We start from the raw sequence: 25424 nt of genomic DNA, 5'->3' as shown, positions 1-25424 counted from the left end.
TTCTCTCCTTGCCCCCCAAACAATTGCTTCACACCAAGTTGGTGGGTTGGAATTTGGAATTTATCCCCCAGAGCCGGCTCGCAGGGAAGCCAGCAGGGACACTACTGTTCGCGGGCAGCGCCGATCCCCAGCACTCGCCCTGCCGTTCCCTTCCCATTGGCCGTGCGGCCGGCAGGGAGCGACGGGAGGCGGAGGGGGAGCTGCCAGCAGCGGGCAGGCACCGTGCGAGCGCGTACACTAGGCGCACGGCAGGCAGAGGCTGCTGGGGTATTGTTATCATTGTGCTTCAGCGGAGGGTTTTGCCTGCAGGGGGAGGGGTGGAGGGAGGAGGAGAAAGAGGGAGAGAGAAAGTGCGGGGCGAGCATGCAGCAGGGCTGGGGCCGGCGCAGCGGCGGTGCTGGCGTGCCCGGGCTGAGGCGCTGAGAGGAGCCGCCTGCCCGAGCTCGCTGGGGGGCACCGGCGGGAGGAGCGAGGCGGGCACTGATTCACGCGTGGGGAAGGCAGACAGCTGAGGGGAGCCGCTGCACCGGCCTCGCAGCAGAAGCAGCGACTACTTCTTTCTTATCTCCCAGCCTTTTGTTCACCCATCCTCATCTTACTCCTCCCTGCCCACTCTCTGCATCGCGGAGAGGGCTTGGCAGAGAGAAAAGCAGCCTGACCCAGGGCCGACTTTCACCCATCCTCCTTCCCTCGCTCTCTCCGTCTCTGTCTTCCCCCGCTGCATCGCTGCCCATGAGCTAGAGCGGCAGCCGGCTCCGGCAGGCGGGGCACACGCCGTCCGCAGCTCCCGGCAGCTACCGCTGCCCGACCCTCCCCGCTGCTCCCCTCGCCCCGCTCCGCAGGCTCTAGCCGCGCTCCGGAACTGCTGGGGGCCGCCCTGCCGCCGCCCCTCCTCGTCTCCATGTGCCGAGTAGCGGGAACGCCGCCGCGGATCCTGCCGCCGCTGGCGCTGATGCTGCTGGCGGCCCTACAGCAGGTAAGCACCGCCGGCGGGGAGCGGGGCCGGGCTGCGTCTCTTTGTTCCCTTGCGGGCACCGATGCCCGGGGAAGGCGGGAGAGCCGGGGGAAGAGAGGAGTGTAAAAGGGGGCTCCCGCCGCTGAGGTGGGGATCTCGGGGAGGGAGTCCGGGAAGGCGGCAGCCTTCCCGACCCCTGCAGCCGGGGTGGCTTGTGACCGATCGCTCGGAGCCACCTGCTCGGGGTCAGCCCCGGCGCGGAAGCTGAGCTCACGGCCGGATGAAGGAGATAGGGGGTCCCCGGGGCGGGAGGGGTGGCGGCGGCGTCGCCGCTGCTGAGGAAACACGGGTTTCCCTAAAGCTCCTGGGAGGGCAGGTGCCGGAGGACGAGAGGAGATGGGGAGGCTGTCCGGTATCCACTCGGCCGGCAGGAGGATGGGATCTCGGCCACGCAGTGAGTGCGGGGGACAAAGTAACGGAGTAGGGGGAACGGGGTGGACATCCATCCTCCCGGCGTACAGAGGGGTCCCACAGCTGCCGGGCAGGAGCAGCAGCCGCCGCGCCCCTCCTGAGGCGGCTGGGGCCCAGCGTACCGCGCCGCGCCTGCTCCCGTGCCCGCTAATCCTTTCTCAGAAAGAATTTAGTCAGCCTCCGCCTGGGCGCCGGGCTTCCCCCCCCCCCCGCCTCGTTAACGGGAATTTCCACTGGGACGGGCTCGGGCTCCGAAGTGTGTAATTTATTATTATTGAAGTCCTGCTGCTGCCTCCCCCCGGCGGGCTCTCCGCTTGCTCCGAGCGTACGGGGTCCCGGGGGCGCAGTCTCGGGACGCGGGGCACCACTGGGCACCGGCTTCCGAGGCGCCCTGGTCTGGCGGTGAAAAAGGGGGGTGTCTCTTTCCGTGCAGAAAGTAGGGGTCTGCCGGCCAGCGCCACTGCGAGGGGCCGCTGGGGAGAGATGGGACGGACGGGACCCTGCGGGGGGAGGACGGGAAGACGACAAAATGGATCCCGGTTGGGGCAGCGAGGGCAGTGCCTGCCGGGCAGTGGTTGGGCTGGGCTCCTCTCGAGCGGCGTGGGGTGTCCGGAGCGAGCTCGGAGCCGAGGGAACCCCCAGCGGAGGCCGGGGGTAGGTGGGCAAGGTGGCTGTAGGTTCCCCTCCCGCTTTGTGCTCGCTGAGCTCGTATCCAGCCCGGCGCCGGGGGTGGAAAGGCGGCAAGGCTGAGAGACAGATGGCGCAGATCATCGCCTCTTAATGGTATTTACGGTTGGGGCATTTCTGGCGGGCCGGGGGAGCAGGTTGAGGCGAGGCCGGCGGCGGGGACGGGGCGCTAGAGGGGCCCCGGCGCCCTCCCGCAGGAGCTGCTGGCGCAGGGCAGAGGGAAGTGGCGGGCGGCAGCCACTGTCCATGGTGGTCCGGCTTGGTCAGAAGGAGTCCTTTCGTCCTCCCGTCGCCTTTTCCGCCTCTTCTGTCACCCCCCGTCCGCTCACGGGCTCCCCGGTCGATCGGGCCCTCCTTCGCCGCAGTGCCTGAGCCACTCTCAGGGCATGAGGACTTGCTGAAGCGAGCGAGGTGCTGAAGCGCTGCTCCACGGCAGCCGCGGATTTTTCCTTGAGTCTTAGGAGAACACGGGGCTGGCTGGCGTGACACGGAGTGTCCGGTTGGGCATGAGCGAATTCATGTGAAAGCGGCTACCCTCCTGCTCAGAAACTTGCGGTGTGCCACTTACAGGCTGCTGTTGTCTTGGGGATGCATTTGGGGTGGGTTTGTTTTTTTTGTTCTTTTTTTTTTTTTTTTTCCTTGTTTACTGGTTAATTTTCACTTGGGTTTATTACCCACCCCAACCCCCCCTGCCCCCTCTTTTCTAAATGCTAGTGTATTAGCAGATCTATACGTGAAGCTTTTCTTTCTCTCCCCCTACCCCCCCCCCCCCCCAAGTCCTTATGTTGTTTATTGTACATACTTCCAGTTCTGTTTAGTCTTCTGATCTCAATAAATCTTTAAAGCACAAATTCTTCAGTAAGCTTTTTTTCCATCCCCCCCCCCCCCCCCCCCCCTTCCCTACCCAGGGCAGGTTTAAAATTGAAGTACAAGCTATGAATTAAGGAGAGGAACTAGCCATATTGGTTTTATGTATCACTCTGTGTCACTGGCACGTTACGGTTGGGGAATCCAATTTCCCCCTTGTTTGGGTATCCATTAAATCAGGTTAGGGTTGATTTTTAATAGTGTGTAACAAAATTGGAACTTGGGTATGAAATCAGATTTATGGACCTGCATCTGAACAACACTTTAATTTTAAAAGCCCCCCCCCCCCCCTTGTTCTTTCATGTGTACTGTGAAGAACCTTAACAAGCTTGGTGCAGTGCTAACTTTTCTTCTTGTCCGTCATCATACCTACTTCTTTTGGTTTGTAGGTTTTCTGTATTGGGTTCTTTTGAAATGTTGAACCTTTCTACTTAGTTTTCCTTCTCTGCAACATCATAAAGGAGCTATCTACCTTTATTTTCTGGAGTTGCTGATCACTTTGTTATTCACCAGTGATGTAGGAAAACTGTCATGGAATTATTTGGATGATCGTAACTGGAAGCAGGTTTTAAGGCACATCTGTAGGAGCTGTTTAGGTACAGGAAATAGGGCTTTAGATTTTTGCCAATATGTTAACCTGCATGAGACATAAGCAAATGAAAACTGCACTTTATTTTGCTGGTTAAGAAATCGGTGTGAGTCTAGAAGTATGTGAAAAAACCTGACAGAAGAGAGGATGAAAGGAGCCAGGATTGCTTCTCTGGCCAAAACAACAGTTGCAGTTTTTGGAACTGGGATGACAACAGGGTTAAAGAAGCCTGTGACAAAGCTACAGGAATGAAACTGCTGTTAGTTAGAAACGAACTGAAAAGAGGAATAGAAATGAAGTGCTCAAAAAGGGAGTAAATCTATTTCTTTTTTTTTTAATGTGTAAGTGATGGGGACACTGTGGATGTTGTCCATTTTTAAATCAGAAACAAGTAAACAGTAAAGCAGTTTTGGAGCCTTTTGTGCCTAGGTGACTGGTTTGAATTTGAATTATGATGACAGAGGATGTAAGTTATTACCCTCTGCAGGCAGTTTTGGTCTTATTCCAGGTCTTAGCGAATCTATCCAGGTGATAAAGCTACTACCCTAAATGACACTCCTGTTAAGCTGCCTCTGCTCAGAATCCAGCAGTGACATTTCCTGCCAGCTGCCCCCTCTAGTAATCACCCTCAGAGGCAGTCGCTGGCAGAATTGGGGTGAAGCATATAAACGTGGTTTTGTGCAGAAGTGGCAGCGAGATCTCCTGTTGTGAGTGCAACTTCTCTCTCATACACCTGTGTCTTAGACTATTACTAAAAAAAAAAAAAACAACTCTCTTTTAAGTTATACAGTAAATACGTGATTGTGTAAGCACAAAAAATGAGATTCAGAGTGTCTCTTTTTTAACAAATTGGACTCCAACATCAACTCCTTTCAGTGAATTTAATGCATTTTATAACACATTGTATAAACCCCAGAACAGGACAGTTACATGAGTGCCTCAGTCTTCTTCGATGTAGATCTTTATATCCTAGTTTTGCTTTATCTTCAAGGAATATATCTGAAAAGTTAAATGTGGTGGGATATTGCAGCAGAGATCTCTCTAATCCTTGTCTGGCTGGTCTAAGTGATCCTGATACCACTGATGCATCCTCAAGATTCAGATAATTGCAGAACTAAAGAAAAAATACTAGAAGTATTTCTTTAGTTATTAAAGTGGGTATTTTATTTAAATACCTGTTATGAAAATATTCTTTAACTGCTTTTTACACCTATTTTAGGACAGATAAGGTCAAAAATGAATTTTTAAAAATTAAGTCATTGGTTGACAAAACAGGAGATAATTTTGTGTATTAAACAAGTTCTGATTATGTGAGCAGATACTGTAACAAGCCCAGAAATGTATATACTGCTTATATAATGAGGTATATGTTCTCATGTGTTGCCAATTTACATATTTTTAATAAACACTGTGTTTTCTAGAAAGCCTTCTGCTGTGCTCTCTCTTTGTGCATAGTACTGCTTCCTAGGTATGCAGCGTAATGTTCTAGAAAGATTAATGTATAGTTTTTATGATACCAGTTTTTAAAATATTGCCCCACATGATCGTATTTTTTAACTATATCTAGTCAAGAGTGTATAATTCAAAAACCTCCCATCTATTAGTTTTCTTTTTGCTCCCAAAAATTGGAGGAGCTCCCAGAAACATCACTGTCCTGTCATGTTCCGTCTCAATTTAGTTTCAGTGACACTTGTATGTCAATTTTTATTTATTAGTTTTTTTTTAAATAACTGAACATTGTAATGCATAAGATAATATAACTGTGATGGAAGTGCGTATATATATTTAAAAATAGCTTGAGGAAGCTGTGAGTAAAGTTGTTTTTACTCAACACAGGCAGTCTTGTGTAAGGGACTTTTTGTCATGTGGGTAGGAACAGGAATTGTTGAATAGCTTTTCTTGCCTGAGTAAGAGGATCATTTACCAGTTAAACTCTCTGCCTGTCTCTCACTGTTTTTGAAAATGCTTTTTTGGTTAACCAAAAAAGAAAAAAAAAGTTTAGAAAACTTGCAGTAGTTTCAGTAGTTCACCAGCGCTCCCATTAGGGTGAGAATTTAATTTATTTCAAACAATGTACACGTACAAAACATGAGTCTGTTCCCCAAAGGCTACGCAACCTGTAATGTTCCGTGGCATTTTTAGTTTAAATTGCTTTTTGTTACAACGCACAGCAGGAGCCTGTAGTGTCCTTACTGAATAGCTTGTGTGCTTCCACTAACCCAGTGGCACTACTTGTGCATAAGTGAGACATACCAGGAGTGGAGAGTAATGAAAGCAGAAGGAATATGTAACGTCTTTTGCAGTAGCAGTAGTAATTAGAACAGCACTTCTCCTCATCTGTCATAAAACTGAAACTTACGGGTTGGCCAAGCATATGTAGGCGTGAGTCTTGATAGGAGAAAAAATGTTCTGTTTTACTGCAGGATGAGTTTAGGGAAGATTTGTGTTTTGCCAAAGCGTGATCGTTGTTTGTAAGTGATCTGAGGTGGACCTTTTTCACCTGGGTGTTGGACTTTGCTGCCGTTCACCTTGAGAGGTATATCTCTCTCTGATTCATCATTTGATTTGATGCTGGAGTTTTTACTGAAAGACCATGGGAGCGCTGTCTGAATAAAGAGGGAAAAATAGGATATCTATTTTTAAATGGCTTATGAAGACAGATGTGGGATCAGCAGCTTCCAAGATGGAAGGTATATCACTGCTGAATCTTTTCAACATGTCACTTAAACTATTTGGCTTTAGTCAGTATTTGTGTATTTAATTAAATACAGTGTTTCCAAAAGGCGCATTTATCCTCTAGGCGCTCCTTGACATATTTAAAATATATATTTTTTACCAACAGAGTCCTCTAGGGACTCCTCCATTCCTTATAATTAGCATATAATTATCACCCAGCAGCTGAAGACATAGTTAAAATTTTGTGATCCCCCAAGAGTTCTTCCAGATAGGCCTTGCAAGGCTTTGGAAAATGCAGCATCCTCCTGTACACAGCAGTTTTCCTGGGCAGAGATGTTCAATGTGTGGGTGAAGTTGAAGGCTGTAGGTGTGGGTGCCCCATCCCTGGAAATGTGCAAGGCCAGGTTGGATGGGGCTTGAAGCAACCAGGTCTAGTGGAAGGTGTCCCTGCCAATGGCACAGGGGTTCAAAGTGGAAGTGGATGATCTTCAAGGTCCTTTCCAACCTAAACCACTCTATATGATTCTGTTATCAAATCAGAGATTTTATTTCCTCTCTTAAAGAAATGAGAATGTATCATCAAACATAAGGATGATTTTATTTTTCTTGTTCGTTTGGTTTTGTTTTTTTTTTTTTTTAATATTAAAAAGTGTGACTTGCAGAAATTCCCTTTGGTTTTGTTACTGCAGTTGAAATCTTAAGATGTCCTTCTCTGATGAGAGCTGTGGCTTGTCTGGAGAACCGTGTATCTTGGGAGATGCAGCAAACCCTGTTCCTCTGATTGGGGGAAGAGAGTAGTCCAGCCTGGGCCTAGGCTTTATGCTACATGGAGTATGCCAAATAAGTGTCAACGTGTCTAATAAGGCAAATGAATATTGTCTCTCGGGGTTAAGAGAAAAGGGTACGAATATGATTTGTGAAACTTTCATCTAAAAAGCTTTGGTGATGAACCAGTAGTGGTCCAAGGCAACTCAATTTTAAACTGGGTGGTACCATGAAAATTGCAGATCCTATTATTTGGGGAGAGTGAGCGCTTTAAGTGTTGGCTTAAGAAACTGGATTTTCTGATCTAAAATTATCCTGGTTCATGAAGCAGAGCACTAATTAGAAGTGAAGATGGCACAGTGAAAGCCCTTTCTAGTGTAACTGAATGACCTCTGGGAGGATATATAGCCTGGTACCCAGTTTGGAAGCTTTCGGCTTCCAGAATTGTTTGAATGAAAGGCATTTTTCTTTTTCTCCAGTTGCAACCTATGGTTGAAAACAAATTGTACTTGACTGCATTTGCTGCAGTACTGAGTACCATGAGAGTATAAACTGTTGCAGCTCTTTGCAGCAAGTCAGATTAAGAAAGAATTGCTGAATGTTTTCAAGTTTAGCAGCTAAAGCATTTTGGAGATGTCTGTTATCCTGCAGAGTATTTTTTTTTTGTAAGCCTTATGGCAGTAAGTAGATACCCATGATAAAAGAAGACCCACCTTATACAGCATATCCCACTATGTTGGATGATGCATGTGTACAAAACTAAAAGTAGATAGAATGTTCCCTTGGATACCCAAGTTGTAGATGAGCATTGGGTAACATCTTGGCCTTTAAATTAATGAAGAAACACCCAGTCTTTAAACACAGTCATTAATGTTTCTATGATCTGTTCTTAAGTTGAATATTACTGTCGTAGTTGCAAATTAGTGTTGGTTATTAAGGAGGGAGATCTCAAATACCCTGTCCTGCTCTGTCATACATATAATTATGTCAGATGTTGTTTTGAGCTTCGCACAATAATGCCCTGTGAATTGGTTGGACTTGGCAACCAGCAGCTGTACTATGTCCAATTATAACTGTATAGTACGACATTTTCTCTCATGCATGCCCCTCTATTTCTCATTTTACTACCTAGGTTTATTCTCCTATAGGAATAAGCTACAATGAGTGTAAAAGGAAGCAGTCTTTCAGAAGCAACTTTCTGTGCATTTTATACAATCAGTGTTAACAAATCTAATGTTGAAGTACCTGCAGATACAGACAGTGGAAGAGCAGAGACTTTGATATTTCAGATTAATAGCTGCTAGTAAACTCCAGTGGTGTACAGTATATGCAGAGAGAAAAAGATCAGCCCTATTTGAAAGCTGTCTTAAGGAGCCCAATTCTGCAACTTTAGAATACATTTTGTGATAAAAAATTGCTTCTACAGTTGTGTGGTGAGCTTGCATTTTTAAACAGATGTTTCTTTACAGAACCGCATTCTAAATATGGCTACTTTTTAGAGAGTATGGGAATTGGGAAGAGGTATTAGTCTAGAACTGTCAACACTAGTGAAGCAATCCTGTCTGGTTTTATTCTTGTTTTAATTTATGATCTTTTCACGTGTGTGAGGCCCATGTTGTTGGAAGATATTACTAGTGGTGTTTAGAAAAAGACGTAACCATGAATCCTTTAGAATTGTGGAGTTGAGATTTTTCAACAGGTCATTGGTTGTTTTTTCGAATTAAGCTGGAATACAGCCTTGAAATTAAACCACAGGTTTCTAGATAGATATCTAGAAAGTAACTGAGGAGCAGGCTGTGAAAACTGCAGGCTTAACTGTCATAAGTGTATAAAAATGGCCAATTCTTCTAACTGATTGAATAATAACTTTGACAGAGGACCTGTAATTTACATTGTGTTGCTTCATAATTGCAGTTTGCCTATTGCATTTAAGCTGAGATCTACAGTACTGAGTTTATATGCATGGTCTGACACCACGTTTGACTTGGTGTTAGCTCTTTAGCTCTGGAGATAGTAATTCTGATAACTCATTTTGCAGTTAAAAATGACTGAATAAGCCATAAAGGATGAGGAAAGCAGAACAGTTTTTTGGTATTAACCCTATTTTGCTTTAGCAAAGTCAGTTAGTACTTGAGAGGAGAATGTTCCAAGTGCTGAGCTTGTTCAACACTTTGCAACTCCATTAAGTATGTTTTATATGTGTATAAGATGAAGTAATTGCTTTTCACCTTAAAAGATAAGGTATTTTTAAGTAGTGGCCTTGTGTAGATGAATGTACGACTAATATTGTCTTAGGTTTGAAATAGTCTTGTACCAATCACACAAAATCCTGTAAATTACAGTAATGTTCCCCATAATCTTCTCTTGCTTTCCTAGTTTTCCCCAGATAAGGGGAAAAAAATGTTTCAGTATCCTCTTCTGCTTTTAGTTGTAATGGTTTAAGTCTTGTGGTACTCGTAGGCTGAACTTCATATGACCCAGTGTGTCTGAAGCTACAGCTTCTACTTAATTCAAAATGCTTAACATAGGATGATTAAGAATTGCTGAAAATTTGAATTCTTCTTTTCCTTGTGTTTTTATTCTCAAACAATCTTTACAAAGGGCTGTTTTTGGAGAGCAGAGTACAGTCTTTTGTTTCCGGATAAAATTGATGGATGCAAGTGAAAGAATAAAGAAGGCTCTCTATTCATGTCTCCCAGCCTTTGTTTCAGTGAGCATTGTTTCAGTTTATAAGAGCTGTTTAGTACATATAGATTGCTAGAAAGGCTGAAAGATTCCCAGGCATATCAGTACAGACTTGTTAAAAATCCAGCTATCTGCTCAGCTGCCCACCCAGGACCTTTTTGTTTCAAGGATACCATGAAAAGCTTTCTTTTTTTTTTTTTTTTTTTTTCTTTTTTTCTCCATCACGTTTGTGTTGAGGTCACCTTTTGTACAGTAATTTAAATGAGTCTTACTGTTTTTCTTTCTAATTACGGAAACCTTACCAAACCTGTGATTTGAGTTCTAAAGCTGAGGAAACTGGCAGTTGGAATCGTAATTATTTTTGATTTGCCATCTTTTTATCTTAAAAACTCAACAGGTGGACTGTTGGGGCCTAGCTATGGATCCAAGTTCCAAGTAACATAGTCCCATGGTAGCTTAAACTGTTACTTTATGTTTGCTTTCTCTTTAGGATCCCCATATAAATATTTTAAAGTACATAAGTAATAGCACAAAAGTGAGATGCTGGTGTAGTATTTAAGTCACAGTGAAATCCATACCACAGTTTAAGTTCACCTAACATTTGATAGTTCTCTTGCCTGCTGCTTACCTGAATAGTGAATTAACTTGAGAGTTAGGTAGTAAATATTGTTTTTTTTGGTAGTGTCCATGTTGAGCTGCTTAGTTAGGACCATGTTGGTTCAATACAGTGTGCTATAAATGCCTCCTTGTATTAGTGATAAAGTTATTCTAATAGGGGTTGGCATGCTGAGCTTGGCCATGTGTGTCAGTGAAGAGATTACTCTTCTGCTGCCTGATCCCTTTTCCCTGCGGGAGCCCTTCTGCTTTGACATGCTTCTGTCCCACCTCTGTTCTAATGCTCTCTTTCCCTGAGGTTACTATGGTAAACGTGCACCATCATCTCCTCTTTCTCCATCCCTTTTTTGTTTTTCTTTTCCCGGTAGTGTTTCTTTGGCAAGTGTATGCAGACGTGCTTACATGGCCTTGAGTGGGTCTACTTGATGGAAGCCCATCTGGGAAAGTAAAAAGGAAAATCTAATTTAAGTCTTGATCAGATTTAGGTATGACATAGCAGCATAGTTGCTCATGCTGTCAAAGACCATATACTACATCTGGGTATGCGCATGGATAGGCCTTTACTTGTCGTGTAGGCGTGTTTGAGATGCTGTGAGGGCTCTCACAATTTCTCAGAAGTATCTCAGCCCAGGCTGGCATGGGAGCTGGCCTCTCCGCCTTGTACAGCATGAAAGGGATTTTGCCGTGTATGGTCAGTTAGCCACATGTAAGGTGGGCTGTTGTCTTGTGTGGCGCTAAAATGAGACAAAAGCAACTCCCTGCAAAGAAATCTTGGTCCTTTGCCACAGAAAATTGGGTGATTTTTTTAATTTTTTTTTTTTCCAACTAGGTGATAAACTGTCCTGGAAAAGAGCTCTATCAGAATTATCTTCTGAACATGGAACATTACAGAACAAACAAGTTTCCAAATGCTGTATTGTATTTCTCAATAGAAAGGCATTTATGAAACTCTTTGAAAAAGTGATTTGAGGGGAAACTTTCTTAACAAGTGAGAGAACAAAGTTTCAGTGGCCCTGTTCTTCCCTTGTGCAAATTTAATAATGAGCTGGTCTCCTTTTAACTTAATGTCCCTTTGAAGTAGAAGGAGGTTGCATTGGAAACATTTGGCTTTATATGGTATCTGTTTGAATGCTAGTGCAAATACAAGTTCTGTTAAGTTACTTCAAGTGTAGCATTTTATCTTAGTTTACTTGTGCTGGTGCAGCCTCACATAGAAAAACTCTAAAGTGTTTTAAATCAGTGGTTGAAGTTGTTCCTCTCAAATAATCTGATCATGAAAAAGTTGGTGGTGGGATTTTGTGCAAAATTTATTTCCAGAGAAAAGAATGGTTTTGTTCCCCCTATGATTCCCCTTCAGACTTGATGGCTGGTTTTGTGGAAATGTTCAGTTGTCAGAAGAATCAAGGTTGTGTATTATTTAGATCTTACCAGACAAGTGGGATTTGTTCCTTCCATTCCAGTTATCAGAAAGATTAACCCTTTGCCCCCACGGTCCTAATTGCAGTCATTCAGAAACAAAGATGCTGCTTGTACAAGGCAGCAGCAAAATGGAGTATGTGCCAACTGGAATGAGGGTTGTGAGCATTACATAAATTTCATCTTGCATTTCAGGCACCGATAAAAGCAACCTGTGAAGATATGTCATGCAAGACTGGATTTCCTGAAGATGTTCACAATGCAGTGGTGTCAAGAAGTGTACATGGAGGACAGCCTCTTCTGAATGGTATGATTAGAAAAACATACTTTGATTTTTTTTTTTTATTTTTTATTTTATTTTTCTTTAGTTTTCTCTAGTTGTAACCCTAAATCGCTCTGGAGCATTTTCACCTTTAAATAGGGCACAAACTCTTGCAGAAAATAACATCAGCTGCTCTGTGATTATTTTTTGATTGCTGTCATAGGACTTGGAAAATCCGTTGGCATTGGTGGTAGCACATGCACCTCTGTTGACTGTAATCTGAAAATACTGAGTGTTATGAACCTTCCCATGATTGTCCACTAACTCTCAGCCCAGTATTCACACTGCTGTTTCTTCTTCCCACTGACAATACATATGTCACCAGTCTAAACTTAGACCCTATGTACGAATGATGAGGATGTAAAGAAAATCTGTGTTCTTTATTACGTCTCCCACAGAAATACTGCACTTACACCTAGTACTAGCGCTCGTTATTAATGCAGAGATAGCTCCCTTACTGCTTTTTCCTGGCAACCTGAGGAGAAACACCTGTGGAAAGTAAGACACAGAACAGGCAGCGACATTAGAGAGTGGATGCCAGTGAGCCCTCAGTTGGTGACCTCAACGCTGGCCTCTGCAAGGAACCATGCCAGGAGAGGCAGGGCAGCGCACTGCTCTCTCACCCTGGCATCTACCTGCAGCTGAATGGCATGGTGCCCAGGATGAGGATGAGCCGCTCCCAAGCTCGTGGTGTGCTTGGCAAGTGCGAACACTTGCCGTCATCAGGGATGCACTGCAGTCAGATCATCTGCCTGCAGGTTGTCCAGGTTGGGAATTCATTCTGTTGCTTTTTTGTGTCTCTATTTTTCACAGCACATGCTCTGAATCTTTCCTGGGTTTCCCAGCCAGTTAAGTTTCAGTATACAAGTTTGTAGAAATAGAACATTTAAAAAAAAATTTGCATTAATTTGGCTGTTTTCTGAGCTGCTACTATAGTATTTTTTTTTAATCTAATTTGGAAATTGTGGAACTAAGAACATTAGTTTTAGATGGTTTCAAATACATCTTAAATAAGTACTAATTTAATTTAATTTGTTGTTTCTTTCACATACAAATACGGTTACACAGATCAAGACATTTAAATGAAAAAATGTAATGAGTCTGCAAAACAAATGAAGTAAAAGCTGTAGTCTTGATTTTACATGCTGTACGTAGCAGCTTCTCCTTAATTATATTTTGCAGACCTATTTTGTGCTTTTTTAGAAGTATAATGGAAACGTGAATGCAGGATGAATTGATTAGCTTTAGCGTATTTAAACTTGAGTTATTAAAGCTTTTTCTGTTCTTTTTCAAGGAAGTATAGTCTACCACCACAGACTTCGCTTTTATTAAAGTACAGCTTAGAAATTCGTGTATTAAAGTAAATGTTCTGCCAATTGAGAAAATAATAAAAAGGAAAGAGAATTTTCTTGCTTTTTCACCAGATGGGAGTTAATAGATGATTCTCCTATAGACTCCTGCAGTAGCCATCAGCACTGAGAACTCCTGTGGTAGGTGATGTGCAAACCTAGAGAAAGTGGTGGAAATGGGGGCATAGAGCACAGAGGGCAAGAGCTTTCCAAAGGTGTTGCCTTGAAACCACCAAATATTTGTTACTGGTTAATTATCATACCATCAGTTTATCTTACAGTGGAGATCACACAAGTTTTGAGATCTATGCTGTCATGTGAAAGTTCTGTTCACTCTTCATGGAATCAAGACCTTTTCTGCAATTTCTCCCCTTTTTTTGTCCGCCACCTGGGGACCATAGTGAACTGCCCACTAATTCTTTGTTGGCATTGTTCATGTAAATCTGATGATAATGACTGACCAGCCTTAACTAAGTCTGAACTAGGAATGTAGGATGGGAGACTAACTTCCTTTCTCATTAGTCATTGCATTCACAGAGTCTCTTCCCTTGCTTCTCAGAAGTGAGTGAAGCATGACTGTTGTTTTGTCCTTGAATGGTATTAAAGCGCGTAGCATTTTAGGGAAGTAGGAATTGGAAAAACTGTATGAGGCATACATCATATCAGCTGGTTGAAAAATGACCTGGGGGAGATTTTTCCTATCACCGTTTCCTCAGCTGAATTACTGCAGTGGTTAATTCTTTTGAAAATTTTGACATGCTTAAAAGCATATAATTTGCTGGTTACACATAAACATACAGTCCATCATTGCATAGCTTTGACTTAAATTTAATTACACTGTCGTTTTGAAATACTATTATTGTCAAAAGCTTGTTTTCTGGTTATTTAACTGGATTCAGATGACTCTGCAAGTCAAGTGTAGTTGCATGATACTTGTTTCTTAAGAATAACCATAGGCTTGATTCTGATCTTAGTTGTCTTGCCTCTTTTACTGTGTAGAATCATAGAATCATTGGGGTTGGAAAAGGCCTTTAATAACATCAAGTCCAACTAGCTATTAACCTAGCACTGTCAAGTCCACCACTAAATCATGTCTGTAGGTGCCACATCTACACATCTTTTAAATACTTAACCACTGCACTGGCCAGCCTGTTCAGGAGCTTGACAGCCCTTTTGGTGAAGAAATTCTTCATAATATCCAGTCTAAACCTTCCCTGGTGCAACCTGGGGCTGTTTCTTCTCCTGTCACTTGTTCCTTGGCAATAAGAGACTGACACCACCTTGCTACAGCCTCCTTTCAGGTAGTTGCAGAGAGCAATAAGGTCTCCCCTGAGCATCTTTTTCTCCAGGCTAAGCAATCGCAGTTCCCTCAGTCACTCCTCATCAGACTTACGCTCTAGACCCTTGACCATCTTTGTTGCCTTTCTCTGGACCTGCTCCAGCACCTCAGTGTCTTTTTTGTAGTGAGGGGCCAGAACATAGTGTTTGAGGTGCGGCCTCACCGATGCCAAGTACAGGGGGACTATCATTGCCCTAGCCCTGATGACCACAGTAGTTCTGATTCAGGTCAGGCTGTTGTTGGCATACTTCCATCCATACTTCTGCCAGCTGTTGACCAACACCCCCAAGTCCTTTTCCAAGTCCATCTTTTCCAGCCACTTTTCCCCAAGCCTGTTTCATGGCATTGCTGTGAGACAAGCGCAGGACCTGGCACTGAGCCTTGTTGAACCTCATGCAGTTGGCTTCAGCCCATCTATCCACCCTGTCCAGATCATTTTGTAGAGCCTTCCTACCCTCAAGCAGATCAGCACTCCTGCACAACTTGGTGTTGACTACAACCTTCTCAAGGATGTGTTTGATCCCCTCATCCAGATCATTGATGAAAAACTAAACAGGACTGACCCCAATCCTGACAAGTAGTGTGCAGTACTACTTGTGGCTGGTTGCCAGTGGGATGGAATTCTATTCACCGCCACTCTTTGTGCCTGGCCATCTAGCCAGGTTTTTTACCAAGCAAAGAGTATGCCTGTCCAAGCCATGAGCAGCCAGTTTCTCCAGGAGAGCTGTGGGAAGTGGCGTCAAAGGCTTCACAAAAGTCTAGACAGACAACATCCACAGCCTTTCCCTCATTCACTAAGCAGGTCACTTTGTTGTAGAAGGAGGTCAGGTTATTTTTGAGGGAGGGTTAGACTTCTTCCTATCGTATTAAAAAAGTATTTTTAACTGATAATGGCTTTGTTCATTTATATTGCTAGGATAGTATGTCAGCATCTATTGGTTTCTCCTTCTGTACATGAGGGCATGAGAGGCCCTGTCTTCAGTTGTTATCCATGTGTTCAGATGTTGGAATATGTGAAAAATCAGTGGAACAATGTATTCAGAATAAATTGGAAAAGGGAAAACCCCCCAAATTTATTAATGTTGTATTACTGTATGTAGTACTCAGAGAAGAAGACGTTAAGTTAAAGAAAGACTTCTGTTCAGTATGTTAAATGCCTTTGCTAGTGCAGGTTTTATTACAGTTCTGTAGTTTATCCAAGAAAAAGTACTTGTGGCAGTTTGATATGCCTGCTTATCTAATCTTTGTTCTACATTCTACAAATTTTAAGATACAAATAATGCATTTCTGCTAAAATCATTCACCTAGGAAGATTACTTGAATGGTTATTTGCAGTATCATATCTTAGAGATTCTTACTCTGGTAATTTATTTTAGTAGTTTCATATCTTTCAAAGACTTTAACAATGTCCGTCCTGTTACAATGCATTATTTTAGTTTTCCACTAAGCAAATTCATTGTCTAGACATGATTCACATGTATCCTTTGAGTGTTGTGCAGCCGTAAAATATTTCTGAGCACTTTGAGTTGCACAATGATAAAGGAAAAAAAAATGTTTTGGTGTTGATTACTGAGATAAGTGGTGATTATGGATGAGTAACAGCACAGTTTCATGAGCCATTTAAGCCAGGTCAGGCTCATGCTGTTGCCAAAAGAGACACGCTTATACCTTCCCTCCTGTTTGAGCCTGGTACCAAGTGCTCATGAAACCATAAAATGAATGTGGTTAGCTAATTTATCTCGTGTAAACTCTAACTCCTGCTCCTTTAGATTTTTGCTAAAAGATCTTGTATGCTTAAACAGAGCCGAGGTGTCCTTGCTGCCTTCTCTCTTCTAGCAGTGAAATGCTTAGAAAATGCTTCTTTTGATGCTTTCAGACTGAGTGACAAAACTTGATTTTGGCATTCCCACTGACTTATTTTGTAGCTTACTATTGAAAATACCAGTTGATCTGAAACAAGTCAGAAATGCATTGCTATGAATACAGTGCTCAGGCATTGCCTGGTATTTAAGAGTGACTAATGTTTCTTTGTGATGTAGTGGAAGTTACATGGGCACTGACTGTCCCGGTGAAGCCACTTAGCTTCTTTGTGAAGTGGTAGTGGTGTTTTATCATCCTACATAGAAAAGCCCATCATCAGCTAAGAATGAAATTCCTTTTAAAAATACCACCATACTTAAACCTGATGACAACAGCATATCTTTTAAGGCTTAGGTCTTGTTACTTTCTATAAGCAACTCTTACGCAACTGTATTCTTACTATGGCAGCTTTGATATACTGGTGCGTGTTAACAGTAAAGCCAGAGAAAGTATTTTTAGCAGAATCATATTTTCCAAGAGGAAAATAAGTCTTCCTCCCCCCCCCCGCCCCAAAAAAAAAAAGAAAAAGGACTCTCCCCATGAAAAAAATAAAAATGGTAACCACTTTGTTTGAAGTCTCCTTGCCTTAAGCAAAAAGGCAAGTTGACAAGTTCCTTCCAGGAAGACAGCCAAAGAATCTCAGATGTATCGGGTCTTTCTATGAGCTGCTGGCAAGGTGGGAAAAAAATGTTTCAGTTCTTCCCAAATACACTGTTTACTGAAATTCTCTTCCTGTACCCTTACCCCCCCCCCTCCCCCCCCCCCCCAAAAAAAAAAAAACAACACCCAAACCACAACCATTCTGATTATTCTTTTAAGCCTTAGTGGGAGTGAGAATTACCTTTTTTTTTTTTTTTTTTTTCTGCAGAAGCTTATGTTGGGGAAAAATATAAGTATATTCCCAGTCCTGCTTAACATTTAGTAGGTTTAGTTTTGCCATCTACCATGTAAAGCAGAGTAAATTTTAATACTCTTACTTGGTGATGTTGTGCCTTGTTTTATTTTGTTACATTTGCATTCCAGTTCTCAGTCTCTTGCCTTTCTAGTCCTTTTCCTCTTCTTTTCATCTTTACTTTTGTCCTCTTCCCATACTCCACAGCTTCCTAAATTCTCCTGTGTCAGTACTGAGCTTACTCTCCTGCATTGGAAGAGCTGCTTCTTTCTGTTTGCTTTAACTACACTAGCACAGTGGCTGTTTTATGATGCCTGTGGTCTATTCACATACTAAGCTCTTAATGTATCCTCGGATACTTATCCCCTGAAAATCAGAGCTTTCTTTTGCGGAAGCAAGTGATTGCTTTTGTTGAGATGTGGTTTCCTTTTCCCCACTCCTTAGTTAAACATAGAATATATCCTAAAGTATATGTAACATGTTCACCTTGCTGAACAGTGGTGAAAAATCTGCTTGAACGGTGACCCCTTTTTTCTCCCTTCAAATTCTGTAAAGTTCTACATTTAATTCATATATGATAGTTGCTTTTACTCTTTAGTATTAAGCTGCTGATTAATGTTGGTATTTTCTCATTGCAAACTTGTATGTAGAACGCTACATATATATAAACATATATTACATATGTATTATAAAAGAAGAGAATAAATATAAGGAGTGAAATTCAGTGATGTTTTGGATGTGTGCAAAGGACAAACATTTCAGAAACGTTAACTCAGTTGTCCCTCAGTAGACCTTAAAGCTGTTATGGAATGACTGTGTTTGGATCAATTTGTATATGTAGTATCAAAGAATTTCTCTTGGGTTCCAGATAAGAAGATATTCTAAAAGAAACCGATAAAAATGTACTAAACAAAACGTTTTCCTTTTATGGAATATTTGTACTAAAGGTGGAAATACATTTTATAGTAAAACCAAAATCATTCCTAAATGCACTATTCTGTCCACTTTTTCCTGAGAAGAAGCCTGACTCACCCTTATTCCCTGCAAAAGGAACATTGCCTGTGTTTCCAGTGTAGACTCTTATAACTACATCTTGATAAAGAAAAAAATAAACTTGCAGAGCAATTATAGAAATCCTGAACGATTGCAGTGTTCTGGGATGTGTAAATTACTATCTTAGTTAATTAGTCCAGCTCTGGTAGTAATTTCTGTTTATGGTGCATTTACTTGGAATGCACTGAATTAATTAGTACTTATTACATTTTCTTCTATTCAGCTGGTTTCTTATGAGGATTTCAAATGTAGTGTCCTTTCTGTGTGCAGAAGTATAAATTATGAGAACTGAGTTGTCGGCCACCCCTATAAGTTCTGGGTATGGCTCAGCAGGGAATGGCAAAGATGTTTGTTTCCACCTCTGAAGCGGGGTCTAGCTTTGTACTGTTAGTAACACCATTTAGTGTAGCCTCAGCTCAGTTTTAAACTCTGCCATCTGGCCCTGATACCCAAGGGGCCATTATTTCTCCTGGAATCGCTAATAGTATGAGCCTTCTCCAAGGCTGATGTGTGCTGTAGGGGAGGCTGGGAGGAATGGTGGTTGCAAAGCTGTGCAGAAAGCCTACCCAGCAGACCAAGGTGCCCTTAGGTAGGAGAGGATTATCTAGTGATAGAAGAAAAGTTGCTGTTGCTTGCAGCAGCTGCATTAAAAACAAAATAAAATTTCTTTATGTGACTGGATTAGTATATGAAATCCATGGATCAAAAACTGGTGAGGCCGTCTGGGTTAGCCTAACATGAGACACGTGGTATGCGTTTTGAGTATTCTCATTTACTGTACATCTTTTGTTGACTTGTCATTTTTCTAACAATCTGGAAGACAAGTTCACTAGAGCATCCTATTGAACTGATAAAGGAAATGCCCTTTATTACAAAACATTGCAGTACTACACAGGGATAAATTCCAGTGGTAGTTAAACACTTAATGACTACATTAAATCAGATACTGCTGTTTTGAAAACTTGGATGTCAATCAACAAATTCAAGTGCATTTTGAACTGCTCTGATTTTGGTTGAATGCAGTGAGGCAGATTCATTGCTTTGGGTTGAACTTGTGACACTCAACATGGGGGCATTTTTTAATTAGGAAATTATAACTTTTGGAAGCATTCACTTCCAAATTTTTAGGGCATGTCTTAGGCATCAGAGTCAGCCCTGCTGAACTGAGAAGGTAGGAAGGGCAGAAGAAAGGTACAAGGGAACAGTTTTGAATGGAAGGGAAATTACTAGAGCTGCTATTCTCTTCTAGGAGAAGTAACTGGCCTTTGGCACCTTTTAAATCTTTCCAATTTAACACAACACACATAGTTTTCTACTCTTCTTCATATACTCCAGATGAATGATGTGTAGAGTAATATTAGCGGAGAGTAGGGTGAAACTGTAGTGGAGAATGGGGCTGAGGCAGGGGAAAGGGGAGAATCAGAAGAATCCTGGTTATGAAGGATGCTGAAATAGGTGGAAGAATTAGTAGAGACTCTGCCTGGTGTAGTTCAAGGAAGAAAAGGAAAGTACAGGTTTGCAATAACTCTGGAAAGAATGGAGAAACTTGGCATTGTTTGAGGGCTTAAGGGCAGAAGCAACTTAAGGTAGGAAGGAAAATATCTTGGAGTACTTCCGGATTTCCTCATGACATCCAGTTTGAGCTAGTCATGGGCATCTGATGTCCATCCTAAAGGAAACACCAAGGACTCAGTGGAGCTCACCAAAGTGAATTAAGTGAGCAGACAGTGCTGAGAAGCTTTTCTAGGAGAAACTGCAAGGCCTTTTTGGCATCAGAATGACAACATGATGCCCACATCTCCCATTTTTATTTTTTTTTTAGTTCACACCAATGCCAAGCAACTTAATTATTTGAGTATTCAGCCAAGATCAGAACATGCATAAGAGCCTTTTGAAGATAAATGGATCTTGTAGCAGGAAAATCAAGTTCACTGGAGAAGTATTTAGAGCTGCACATCGTGGCTTGTCCACTGTTGGAGGCAGCATTGGGTTTGAGCACTCAGTCTATCAGTGTCTATAGAGTGGTTTCAAAACTCAATGCTGCTTCTTTCTACAAGTGAATTGGTACCAGTAATGTTGTTTTCATTGTTTCTCACCTTCATTATAGATGTGCAGTTTAAGTGCATGTAAAAGCTGGGAGAGGATATACCAAAAATGCAGCTTTCGTGCCTGGAGTTATAATTACATCACAGTGATACAGCTGCTGGATGAGTGAGTTAGATCAGCAAGTTGATATGTCTGAAAACTATTTGTGGTAGGGTAGTTCTCCCCTGGGTCAGCTTGCTTTGGTGATTTACTGGGACCTGCTATGGAAAAGGAGATGAATTAATGAGAAAAAGGGATTTGTTGGGGGTGATAAGAGAAAAGGAGGTCATAGCTGGATGAGACTCCACTGTGTTGGATTCCCTATTAGTCTTCTGGTTTTGTTTGGGGTTGTGGTTTTGTGTTGTGTGTGTTTGGCTTTTTTTCCTCCCTTTTCTCTCTGCAGTGCAACTGGGAGCTTTTTTCCTGCTGTTTTAATTTATTCCAGCTGAGGATCAGCTCCCTGCCCATCCCTTGCTGCTTGCTGCATCCCAGCCCCATACAAGCATAGCAGTGGACTGTGCTGGTGGTTCCTGCCGGTTGCAGATGACAGTGAGCAATCCCGTTAACCTGCGAGCCCAGCTGCAGATAATCCTGGAGACCCAGGGCACCCAGCACTGGCTGTGGCTGCCATCCCTAGCCCCACTGCAACCCCGGCCTGCCAGCGGGCACTGATGCTGCAGGGAGAGGGGTAGCACAGCATGGCTCAGGTGCATCTTAGTCGTATGTGAGCTTCCTGTAGAGCTTCAAAAAGTGGCCCATTTTGAAGTTTTCCTGTTCCCTTTTATTATCTGCTGTGCTCGGCACATACTATGTTCCTGTGTGCTCGCCTGCAGAAACAAGCTTGCTCTTGCACGCTGTGCTGTCTTCAAGAAGTAGATTTTGGCTGGTTTTGAAAGTTCATGGCACATGCCTCTCAGGTTGTGGAGAAGAGGAATTATTTAAGACCCTCTGTGAGTTCCAGTTTAACATTCTTTTAAATAGGAAAGTTATGAATCCCTAAAAGCATAATTTGTAACATAAAAGCTATCAAAAAGCAGTGCAGGCTGTTAAAGTGTTTAAAAATTTGATTCTCTGCAGTTTAAAATGTGAAATAAATGTACACTAATTGTTTTGAATGGAGATGAAGATGGTGTTTGAAGCCAGTCTTTAAAGGAATTAGTGAGATGGCACAGCAGTTAATGGTGGAGCACTATTTTTCTGTAATGGGCTCAGCAATGTTCTCTAATTAGCTTGCAAATTGATATTCAAATACAAGTAAACTGGCAATCAAATACAAGCAAAACATCTATGTAAATAGAATATGGTTTCTGCAGTTAGCATACCTGTATCGAAATTATGTGTAGGTGGAGGGTAAGGTCTTAGTTGTTTTTCAGCATAGAGCTTTTATTAATGGTGGCTCACTGGTTACATTAGGTCAGGGTTTTGGTTCAAGCACATGAAAAGAGGAAAAGAAAACAATGCCACTTTTCTTCCACAAGCGAGTGGCCTTTACACATTAGTAACATAATAGTGTGTAGAAGTTGTTTCCTGTATTCATTTCTTTCAGGTTTTGTCAACTAGTTGTACATATAGGATTTGATGGGTAGCTGAGTCAGTGGGAATTTTTCTGTTGGTTGTCCTGGATTTGGATCATGTTTATGTTCATTATTAGAATTGTTGCTGTATGGTATAGCCATTTAACTTTCCAGCCTTCTGCCAGAAACTGGATGCATAAAATGTTATCGATGTTTGAGTTTCCTGCTATATATAGAGTGCAAGGTTCATAAAGTTGAATTCAACTCAATACCTGGCTTAAGTAGTTTGTAAATTTTTCTACAGAGGAGAACCATACAACAAAGCTTGTGCATAAGAACTGTTGTGGGGAAAATTAAATAAAGATCATGGATTTGAAATTTGGTTTTCAGGGTCTTTTTAAACTCATTCTCTAATCTGTGGAACTTCTCTCAGTCATTGACACACTGATAACTTGCTAGCTACCCTCTAAGCGTAGTGTTTGTTGATAGGCGGAACTGTGACTGTATCACTGTGTCAACTGTGGTTTTATCATACCCCCATACTTCTTCCATCAGTTGTCCATGGTGTGTGTTGTTCATCAGTCATCTTTTCTACTAAGAGTTCTTTGGAATGCACTTGCCTAAATCAAAATGTTATCCCTGTGCATTCATTAAATCCATTATTGTTTACATAGATTTAGCTTTCAGTGCTGGCTATGGTCTGAGTTCTTCAAGGGAAAAAAAAAAACAAAAGCTAAAAAACCTCATGTTAAGAGTGTTTTGTAAAGCAGCTAGTATGCTTTTTACACCACAGAAATAATACAACACTGAAAGCCTCTGGCTTTCCAGTTCAGCATGTGCTTTTCTGTTCAGGTAACAGCAGTTTTCCCTTTACAGTGCTGTAGTGCATGTTTGTGCTTTTATAAAAAATTGATTAATTTGAGTCTCAGGGGTTGGCTAATGGGGGAGTGCAGGTCCCTTGGAGGTCACAGATTCAGATCCAGATCCAGTCATCTGCATCCAGTAACCACTAAAGGATAGCCACTCAATATGTTATGCACAAAGAACCATGGTTGGATTGTTTTCTTCTGAAGGAGTTTATGTTGAAAAGGTACTTGTTATGTAAGAGCAGGAATACTGATGGAATTAGTGGATACTGGGGCAGGACACCCAGATAAGGAGCATTTGTATGAAGGTACCTGGAGAAGGTCAATACCATAGTGCTTTCCAGACAGTCTAGAAGAGAGAAGCAATGAAGTGGAGTACATTTATGCAGAGCTGAGATGCATTAGGACAGGAGTTTTAGCAGCTTGGAGGGAGAAAGATGTCTAGCGTTCTAGGTATCTGACGTGGTTTTTGCCTACCTGGAATTGATTCAGTGTGCGTCCCAGAACCAGAATGAAGTCTGTATTGCATTTGAACTTAAAAAAAAAAGCCAAATAAATAATAAAGAAAACCCTTCTTAATTCTTACACTGCATTTCACTGTCTGCACTTGTGAATGTCTCAAGACTCATTTAATTAAAATTCTGTCATGATACTTGTGTGCAGATTAAATATTTAAGAATGATATGTGTCAGTATGATAAAAATACATCATTTTCTCCTTAGAGAAGGTGATCTTATCAGTTGTTATAACTGAAAATGATTGGTTAAGTCATTTCCCCCTCCTGATTTTTGAAGCAAAGACTTTGTAATGTACCGATGCTGAAAAAAAAATAATTCTAAAAAGCCAGAGTAGTCACTAAAATGAAAGATTTTTTTAGCCTTCAGTGGGTTTGTGGTTTAAAGGAAGCAACGCTTGCAAAAGCCACAGGTGCACCTGGCTTTAGGATCCAATTTTGCAAGAGAGAAATCTGTTTTGTGATTCCAGCAAAACTTCGTGTGGCTGCTCCAGTTTGCTGGGCAGGACATGCTGCAGGTATATGAAGCCTGGCTGAAGTTGGCCACCATCTCAGAGTCTGTAGGTTTTGTATTCCAGCTGATTTCAAATGAAAAGTAGCTGGGTCATACTAGTATTGAGTTGTGTGTTCCTCTTAAAAAAAGTACACAAAGATTCTTATTTTTTAAATGCTTTTTTCATGAAGGACACCAATAATAGACTGAAGAAGTAAGCTCTGAATGTTTGTTCATGTAAGCAACTTATCAACCTTCACATGGTACTTAAACTTTTTGTAAGGTATACGAATAAGATCTTGGGAAAAGCGGGTTTTGAAGACTACTGGAAAGTGGTTGTGTGATCTCTGTTGTTATACCATAGAACTCTGCCTGGGTCCTCTTGGGGAGGAAAATGTGTTGACTCATTGAGTGATGCGCAGCTGTGCGGTGAGCAGGGCTGGGCTGGGGCCAGTCGATGGATGCGAGTCCCTTTGTTTCATAGATCAATACGCTGTAATGAACTCGGTGCTCCACTTCCCTGGTAAGGAGCACTGCAGGGGATAGGAAGGTTCCTGTTTTTCTGGAATAAATCAAACTGAAAATTATGTTTGAAGATTTTTTTTTTCCTATTATGCAGGGATTAAATAAACTTTCTTAGTTTCCTCCACAAACTGAAGACCCTGTAACACAAACTCCTCAATTATCTGTGAACTGGATGCGAGGTGTCTTTCATGATGACTTCTTTTTGAAATACCACAAAATAAATCAATAACTGCTTTAGTTAGAAATCTAAAAGGGTTTTGGGATACTTGATCGTCGATTTGTTTCCTGGTTGTTGTTGTTGTTGGAGATGGTCTGTGTTTACTCCTCTGGCACTTAAACAATTAAAATACTGTGAAGGTGAGCCTAGCAGATGAGCAGAGTCTGGTAAGGGTTTATGTAGTTTCCTAGATGTGTTTTTTTAATTGCAATATTTCTTGTAAAGCATAGCTGTATAGAAGGTGTAGAGATAGATAAATGGTTTGATAAGCTGTTACCCAACTGTTTTAATAATGCTGTCAGCCACATGTATTTATGATGCAGAGAATTTTCCAAGCTGTACATAGTGTCAGAATGTCATTGAAGGTCAAAATACACTTTGTTTGCTTAGAGGTCTCTGCTTTTATTTGGTGCTAGACTTCTCTAGTCTCTGTTTGTATTATTGTTTTAGTAAGAATTGTGCTGTCTTTGATTTAAAATTTTTGCTAGCAGAGCACTGATCTGCCACAGGATAAATTAAATTGAGTGTACTGTGCCATAAAGTGAAAGAGGGGGGAAAAGGTCACCTTTGTGTGATAAATGCAAACTGTATTGATACCGTTACTCATTTTGTATCAAATACTTTAACTTTGCTGATTTTATCAGCAACAACAGGGGAAATATTTTATTA

At 42.0% G+C, this 25424-nt stretch overlaps 1 protein-coding gene across 2 annotated transcripts in view; it reads left to right on the top strand.

Annotated features, from left to right (window-relative positions):
• Positions 1-238: 238 nt before the first annotated feature.
• The window catches only part of CDH2 (cadherin 2), a 117870-nt gene continuing 92684 nt past the window's right edge, over positions 239-25424 (top strand). Inside the window, exons 1-3 of one of the 2 annotated variants that reach the window (XM_057397678.1) lie at positions 1895-2163; positions 6966-6969; positions 11922-12033. In XM_057397678.1, coding sequence (XP_057253661.1) covers positions 1910-2163; positions 6966-6969; positions 11922-12033 — 370 coding nt within the window. In that variant the 5' untranslated portion in view covers positions 1895-1909. Of the gene's footprint in view, positions 977-1894; positions 2164-6965; positions 6970-11921; positions 12034-25424 lie in introns of those variants that run through there. The other variant, XM_057397677.1, reaches the window with a different exon arrangement.

This window comes from Pezoporus wallicus, unplaced genomic scaffold (assembly GCF_028554395.1).
Source record: "Pezoporus wallicus isolate ANWC-B61680 ecotype Strahan unplaced genomic scaffold, APGP_CSIRO_Pwel_v1 contig_227, whole genome shotgun sequence".
Lineage (NCBI taxonomy): Eukaryota > Metazoa > Chordata > Aves > Psittaciformes > Psittacidae > Pezoporus > Pezoporus wallicus.
This window is presented reverse-complemented; position numbering and strand designations above follow the sequence as displayed.